We start from the raw sequence: 8,607 nt of genomic DNA, 5'->3' as shown, positions 1-8,607 counted from the left end.
CATATTTGAACAAAATTAATACCCGCTATGTCAAAATTAGGTGTTGTCTCAATCACATGATTCCTCACGGCTTCTGCATCGTGTGTATGGTCGATGGGCAACCTCCTTAGTCTCAACCTAACTAACGATTAGTATCACGGACAATCCACAGTCACTCATTATGACATGGTCGCGCTCTCTCCAACGAGTAATACACGATTCCTCGTAGTATCTTCATACATCCTAGAACTCCCCCGATAGCACATGGTTGGATACGAGTTTGGGATAGTATTAGGCGCTAATTGTATATCATAAGTTTGCACGTTAAGCTTATGGAAACTTACAATCACGTCCAACACTCAATGAGCAATCGTTTTATAGACTAGTGACCGTTTGTTTGCCTTGTAAAGTTATTATTTTCTTCTTCCTCTTTTTTTCTCTCTTACACATTGAATGTTTATTGAATTACCTATAAAGCTAACTTCTTCACGAAACATTATAACTTATCCATCACTCGTTTTCGAACTAATTGATTTTCTCTTTTACCGGTCCTATGGGATCTATGCGAAGTTGCAACTAAACTGACCATTTGTAGGCGGATAATGTAAGGAAGCCTCATGACTTAAGAAATCTAAGCTAAATCCATGATATTGGGATAAAGGTGCTTCATGATTTAGGCATTTAGGAAATCTCAACTAAGTCTGTAACATTGACATAATGGTACCTCACAACTTAAACAATCCCAGTTAAGTTTGTGACATTGTCACGAGAGTACCTCATGACGTAAGTAATTTCAACTAAGTTCATGATATAGTGCCCAAACGCCATGATGCTATTAATGCTTAACCCATCGTTGCAAATTAAGTGGTCTCTGACGACTCCAACAACCTTATAGTAGCTGCTTGTAGCGGTCGAGTACCATTGCAATAACCCACCCATCGTGAGATTGCTGTATGGATTAACATTGTGATACTCAACCATCATACACTGTCGAGCTCCATATCATAACATCCTCTTTACTATCAACTACCCACTAGTTCGACGACTAGAATCTAGATGCCACCAATTTATACGTCGTCGCTTTTGCTATAGCACTATCGCTCCCCTGCACAATAGTCGTTGTTGCCCATCGCAATTATAGTTGACTTTTTTTTAGGGATCGCTCAACATGTTAGCCTGCATACAACTACACCATTGGTGGTTACACATAATAGGGCAGGTAACCAAGGGTAGGTCGCGACCCTCCATAGAGCTGCTGCATGTTAGCAATAACAAATGAGTTCTATACCATCAAGTGCAACCACTGAACATGTGGTAGCACCTCTCCCCCTTTTCGTTGCCACTACCCATCACAACATTTGACATCATGGGACTATCACCGTTGACCGTCATCAAAACCTGAATCAATGCTAATAACCAAGATTTTACGATTGTAATTCCCTATGATGTCATTGATAATAGTCCATGATATGAATTACGTGAGCACGGAAATCTCCATCGCTCATAAACAGATGATTAATTTCAGAAGAAAAGACTCAAAAGGACTCTACAAGCATCATACAGTCAAAATAAAAATAATAGTTTAATATAATGCATAAGTAGATTAAATATATATATATATTTAATATATAAATAGTTTTAGTTTATTTAATGATTTATGATAATTTAGATTTCAATGACATGATTTTAATATTAATTATAAGAAATAAATTTGTTATGTAAAAAATTAGTGCCAGAATTTTGTGATGGTCTATCACATCCTATCCTATAATTGATAGGATGTGGCAGTGCCACAAATCAGATACGTCTATCACACGTTGAAGATGGTCTAATAAGTGTTCCCTCCCTGCTCTATATTTCTCTGTTAGTGGGGAAGAAGATAAAACAACGAGTCTTTTCATGGAAAGAAGTAAGTCTTTAGAATAAGAGACTGCAATCCTTAGGAGAGTTATAAGAACACACACCACTTTGTCTTGAATGTTGACATCTATCTAGACATTACAAGTAATGTGTCAGCCATCAAGCAGTTGCAATGTGGATATCAGCTGACGAGAGCAAAGACAAATGATGAACAGACTCCAGGAAACTGATTGAATTTAGCAACTTTTAATCTGCCGCCACAGCAGCATGATTGAACACATCCGCTTAATAAGTCTTCTCCTAAGATGTTGATCTACTACTAGTGGTATGCTGCTGATGCAGCAGTTTTAGAAGCATGTCCTCTCGGAGTACAGACTGTACTGCTTTGCATAATGAAGATTGAATGTGACCTCCCTCCCTCCCTCCCTCGGGAAAGACCATAAAGAAGAAGTCTTTTTAAGTCCAACTAGTTAGTGTTAAGGGTAAGAACGCCAAAAAGTGTCAAGTCTGATCCAATTATATTTGACAAAGTAAAAATAATAATAATAAAAAGTTTTAGGAATCAATCTCGATTCTGTTTGATTTTTGGCAAATATCAAGAAGAAAAGATATAAAAAATATGATTACATTTGTTCTTCATCTTCTACTTGGTTTTTAATATATGATTTTAGCTCTTAACCAGCTTTACTATCGATCATCTTCCTCCTCCAATATCTTATTATTGTGTTTCGATCTATCTATTTGTAGTAAGTAAAACAAATACCATCCATGAAACTTTGTCACGAAGAAAAGGAGGACCAGATATATCTTTCATCAAGAAAAGAAATCATCATCCAAAAGTCGGAGCTTCCATATGACTTGCAGCTTTTCTCAAAGTGCAAAAAAGTAATTGGAAAATCTTGTTGACACTCGCTGCTGGCTTTGATATCCTGTTAGCATGTTTTTGTTTTTTTGTTTTTCTCCTAGAATTCAATATAACAGAGGGTTAAAAATCATTGTTCTGTCTTAAAAAGTGTCAAGAATCTTGATCGACACTGAAGAAGAGAGATTCCCATATCCATTCGCCCAACCATAGATTCCTTTTCGAAGGTTTGAATGAAGATTCTCTTCTCTCTTCTCTCTTCTCTCTTCCTTCCCAAAGACGCATGACGAATCGACAAGAACCCTGTTCAAGAAAATTAGTCGGTAGAAACAATCCACCAAAGACAGGGACGCCGATAGGACCGGCCATCAGCACCTTCGATCGGTCACACTTGCTGCAATTTTCAGATCCCGTGGGATGTCAAAGTTAACACAAAAGGCAAGAGAAGAATTCTCGTGCAGGTAATCCAAGTCTCGGTCTTCATTATTTGAGCGTGACAACTAACTAAATGATGGCAACACAATCATCTAAATTTCTCATCCTTATCCCCATCTTCTTCCCACCCCGCCCTCAAACATCACGGAATGATTTCCATCCCGTCTGACCATCGGTCAACTGCATGATCGAATTAGTTAATTCTATTTACCAACTACTCATAATCTTTATGACGCCTATGACCTGACCTGACATCTTCTTCACACTGTTTTCTCTTTTCTCTTCACTGTCATTCAGCCTTTGATTGGTAGTACATCCATTCAACTTCAATCTTTTGGGTACCGTGATCACGATCGCTTAGCTACTAGTAAGCACAAAACCGTATGTACCATTCGCCAGTTCCTTTCCAGTTGAAGTTTCAAAAGAAAAGTGATTGATAGCCAAGTATTGCAACACCTCTTGTGTTGTTAAATATACTACTGTTCTTGCTGCAAAATTCATAGTATTCGGACTTCAAATTATTATGCGCTTTATACACCACCGGAAATAATTAAAAATAAAGAGAAGAAATATGAAGTCGAACTTGATATAAGTAAGTGATCCCAATGCATCTTTTGCTCCATTATCCAATTGCTGAAGACTAGATTTTTGTCATGTTGTCTCCCCTTGGAGTTTAATAATATATAACCAGTGTACAAAATGAAGCCATAGCCACTAAAGAAAGCTTAGTAATAGACAATTAGGCAAATCCTTTTGAGTTGGTTGCTCGTCGATGAGCAGGTCATACAATCGATTATTTCCTAAAGACCGTCATTAGCAGTTCCAAATATGATATTAAAGAAAGAAGAAGAAGAAGAGCATCATCATCATGTTGCAAAATTGCTTGTTGACCAACAAATGATTGTTTATTTATCTTCCTTGAGTTGCAACATTGTTTTTGTGTTTTTAAGAACTACAAAGATAGATAGATAGATAGATAGATAGATAGATAGATAGATAGATAGATACAAAAAAAAAAAAAGAGGAGGAAATTTTTTGTGAATCCATGCTAGATATAGTCGTAGTAATAATAATAATAATAATAATATATATACATGTTAATTGATGAACACTTGATCCGCTAGATATAGATTTAAATCCTAATGCTTTGGTTACCTCCGGAAATCTTCAAATTATAGAAAGGCATCCGCTAGCTAATTCCAAACATGTCACATGGTGGTTGCTCTTTCTTTCATACATTTTATCTACCGATTATTGCCCCCTTTTTTTTTATTTTTCTCTTTTAATTCATTCCTTGTATGTCGCTCTCTCTCTCATTCATGAGACTTTTCGTGCACGCAACGTTCATAGAAGCAAAAGGCACGTCCGCTACTCGACCGGCCTCCCTCCCTCCATGTCATATTTGTCTTACCACTGACTGATGCATGATGCAACGCCAAATACATCATCCAATTTGAACCACTCGTTGATTCATATCTCCTGATATACGATTGAAGGGCACGTATCTGGAATCCATCTTTTTTCCTTCCCTTTTATCATACATACTATAACACCTCTCTCTCTCTCTCTCTCTCTCTCACTGGATACAAAGCCTAAACCACCAGTTGGATCCTCATACCAACAGGATCCATCATCTCAAGATGCATCTTCTCAACCTAAATAGCTCAGTGACGGTGGAGGAGTTGGGACCACCGGAAAGTGAGAGCAATTACTAACTAGGTAGGGCATTTGCAGACGGATGGAGGCATTCATTTGTTGCGTTGCTTGGTGTAGGTTAACAACTCGTTGATCCCTTCCCTAAAGGAACTTGTTCCGTGAAGAAGAATCTCGTGGGGACTCTCCAAAAGTGTTTCTTCTTCCCCACTCTTTTTTTTTTCTTCTTCTTCTTCTTTCTTTCTTTATTTTCTGGTTTCTATTACTGCATGTCGCCACTCAACTTCGTGTTGTGTTACGAGTTCCACCTACCACTCCTTCTCGAGAAGATGAAAGCGACTTCTCAGGCTCCCACCACCAATGGAGCGAGTACCTGATTTGCTATATAGAGACCACATTGGGTGAGTTCAAAGTACCTCCCAAAATCTACGTCTGGGTCGAGATGGGGTTGCTTCTCTCTCTAACTTTCTTCCTTGTGCTCACAGCAGCAGCAGCAGCTCCCTCGGAAGATGCTTCCCACAGCTCGTGCTCTTCCAAATTCAGTGGTACTTCTCCTTTATTTCCTCATGTTTGTGCTTCTCTTCCTTTTAAATCGAGATACAAGAATAGAATAGAATAGAATAGACCGAAAGGAGAATTCATTTTGTGCTGCTTCTTTTAATTTTCTCTTGGTGTGCTCAACTGATCGAAAACTGTATAAAGCTCTCATTCGATCATTAATTTTTCAGAGATGCTTCTTCCAAGACTACACATATTCCATCAAGGAGACAATTTGGTGTATGCATAGGTTTGCCGAAACATAATTCAGCAGAATAGAAAACATCGATTTGAATGAAAATTAGTGCCGAGAGACAGATAATCAAAAGTAATATACAGCATCCTTTTGCTCAATCAATCTCTTTCCCTCCAACGATTTGATGCTTCTCAAGTGTTAATGGCAGCTGATAGCAAACAGTTAATTAGGTTGTTGCTCATGGACCATCCAAGATGTGACAAAAAGATTAGCTCATCATCATGTCAATTAAAAGGACCAAATAGTCCTCCAATAATTAAATTTCTTTGCTTTATCATCAACAGCCAACTCTACCTACTTAATTAAAGAATTAGTGTCCATGCAAGAATTCTTTAATTTAGTACATCTCATGTCCTCCTCAAAATTATCATCCTTCTCTTTTTTGGTTCCTAAATAATTGTCTTTTTATTTATTTTTTTAAGTCCTACGAGAATATTTCAATAGGAGGAGTATTTTTTTAATAAAAAAAAACAATTACAATCAAATAAAGTATGACTTCACTTATTCCTCGATAATGGATTAAATAAATTAACATTTTCACAAATTCAAATATAATTTCTCTGTACTAACTTACTTAATTTAATATTAATGAACGAAATTAAGTTAAGAGAAACACTTTATCCGGCCCTGCATCAACAAAACTATTTATGTTTTTCATCCAATCCATTAATCCAGCAGGCCGGCCCATATAAAGACATGGGCTTCGATCAGATTGCTTGAACCATGTATTTTTGTGTGTTGAATTAATTGAGCTGGCTGGACCCGGTCGACCTCAATCGATAAACCTACGGGACCTGACTGCTGTATCCTAGTCTTGCCTACGTTTGGTGACGTCGAACCGTATTAACATGTTTGATATATTCGGACGTATATGACGCATCATTTGTTCCTCCCTCCACAGGTGAACTGCACCTCCTCGACGGCTCCGGTCTCCGCCTCACTCTGCACCACCCCAGGAGCCCCTGCTCCCCTGCCCCCCTCCCCGACCTCCCCTTCTCCACCATCCTCTCCCACGACGAGGCACGCGCCACATATTTCGCCGCCCGGCTGACCAAAACCGTACCACGAGCCGCGTCACCACTCCTCCAGTCGGCCGCCGTCTCCGTTCCCCTGTCCCCCGGAAACTCCATTGGCGTCGGCAACTACGTTACCCGCATCAACCTCGGCACTCCCGGCAAGTCCTACTCCGTCGTCGCCGACACCGGCTCCTCCCTCTCCTGGCTTCAGTGCTCCCCGTGCAAAGTCGAGTGCCACCCACAGGAAGGCCCTTTGTTCAACCCTAGCGCCTCCGCCACCTACAGATCCGTGCCCTGCTCCGCGTCGGAGTGCGACAGCCTCGAGTCCGCCACCCTCAATCCTGCCGCCTGCACCATGTCCAATGTCTGCGTCTACGAGGCCACCTACGGCGACGGCTCCTTCTCCGTCGGGTACCTGAGCAAGGACACGCTCTCTTTAGGCTCTGGCCGTCGGCTCGCTGACTTCGTCTACGGCTGCGGCCAGGACAACGAGGGCCTCTTCGGCCGCTCCGCCGGTCTCATCGGCCTCGCGCGCGACAGGCTCTCCATGCCGTCGCAGCTTGCGCCAACTCTAGGATACGGCTTCTCTTACTGCCTCCCCACCACGGCGTCCTCCGGGTACCTGTCGTTCGGCTCAAACAATCCGGGGCGGTTCTCCTACACGCCGATGGTGTCGAGCTCGTTGGACGACAGCCTCTACTTCATCAGGCTCACGGGCATCACGGTCGGCGGGCGAGGTCTGCCGGTGTCGGCGTCGGCCTACACCAGCACGCCGACGATCATCGACTCCGGGACGGTCATCACGCGGCTCCCGATCGACTTGTACGACGCGCTGAGCAGCGCGGTCTCGGCGGCGCTGAGGGGGTACAGGCGGGCGCCGGCGTACTCGATACTGGACACCTGCTTCAGGGGGAGCCTGAGCAGGCTGGCGGTGCCGGCGGTGGACATGGTGTTCCAGGGGGGCGCGACGCTGAGGCTCGCGGCGAGGAACGTGATGATCGACGTGGATAGCTCCACGACCTGCCTGGCGTTCGCGCCGTCCGGTAGTGTGGCGATCATCGGCAACAAGCAGCAGCAGACCTTCAGTGTGGTGTACGACGTGGGCAGGTCGAGAATTGGGTTCGCTGCCGGTGGTTGTGGCTGAGGGAATGCTGCTGATGGTATTCGTTTACGTGTGCATGGTGTTCGTAGTACGTGGATAGGAGAAGAGTAAAGTGGAGTGTGGCGTGACAGAAGTTGGAGGTGATGAATTATTAAGGTGCACTATGTAGGGCTTGATTGATTGTCGATGCAAGGTTTTGGGCGACAACATCTGTTGGATCTAATCGAAGTGAATCTTGGCGTAATCGAATGGGATTCAATGTTTGTGCTTCCCAAACGACGGGGATCGACCAAGTGATAAGGATGGGATAGGGCGACTCCAATGATAAGCATAAAGCATAGTAGGTATTCATGTCGCATTGGGATGGTGGCGGTCCCGTAGACCAATTAATGTCGATGCCAATCCGGTCCGTCGGGTGGTCCTCGAGACCGAATGGAACCCAACTGTTTCTAATTACAACGAGATCAGTTTGACTTTTGTTTCGATCCTATTTCAGGTCAAAGGCACATCGATGCTATGCTATGCTATGCTATATATATACAGTACTTGTGTTTGTTTGTTTGTTTCTCTACCGGAAAAAGGAAAGCGCTGTGCTATAACACTATCAAATGTTAAATCTTATGGCAGTCAGAATAGCATAATTATTTTTAAGGAATGGTTGGAAACGAATACTTTGCCAATGTTAAATCTTATGCAGTGATACACCTTCCTAATTAATCTATCCATCGAGATCTCCACCGGTGTATGCATGCATGCATGTCATACAGACACCTTCCTAATTAATCATCAAGGGAATGATTAAGAACTAACTCTTCGTCCCCCATTCGAGATGGTGGTGCCATCTTTCGGAGGTTCCATTTCCATTTGTTAAGAAGCCCCCACCCCCACCGCCACGAGCATTTGGGAT

General features: G+C 42.3%; 1 protein-coding gene across 1 annotated transcript; it reads left to right on the top strand.

Annotated features, from left to right (window-relative positions):
- The first annotated feature begins 5,183 nt into the window (after positions 1-5,183).
- Positions 5,184-7,944, top strand: LOC135668532 (aspartyl protease family protein At5g10770-like). Its single transcript, XM_065178524.1, has 2 exons — positions 5,184-5,334; positions 6,484-7,944. The coding sequence occupies exons 1-2, from the start codon at positions 5,232-5,234 to the stop codon at positions 7,740-7,742; spliced, it is 1,362 nt and encodes a 453-aa protein (XP_065034596.1). The 5' UTR covers positions 5,184-5,231; the 3' UTR covers positions 7,743-7,944.
- The last annotated feature ends 663 nt before the right edge of the window (positions 7,945-8,607 follow it).

The sequence above is a fragment of the Musa acuminata genome, unplaced genomic scaffold, assembly GCF_036884655.1.
Source record: "Musa acuminata AAA Group cultivar baxijiao unplaced genomic scaffold, Cavendish_Baxijiao_AAA HiC_scaffold_1130, whole genome shotgun sequence".
NCBI classification, from domain to species: Eukaryota; Viridiplantae; Streptophyta; class Magnoliopsida; order Zingiberales; family Musaceae; genus Musa; species Musa acuminata.
This window is presented reverse-complemented; position numbering and strand designations above follow the sequence as displayed.

Bases quoted from the DNA above. Each gene is read 5' to 3' on its own strand.
- LOC135668532 (XM_065178524.1), top strand. From the start codon at position 5,232: ATGGGGTTGCTTCTCTCTCTAACTTTCTTCCTTGTGCTCACAGCAGCA. The intron at 5,335-6,483 runs GTACTTCTCCTT...CTCCCTCCACAG, and splicing joins GTGCTCTTCCAAATTCAGTG to GTGAACTGCACCTCCTCGAC.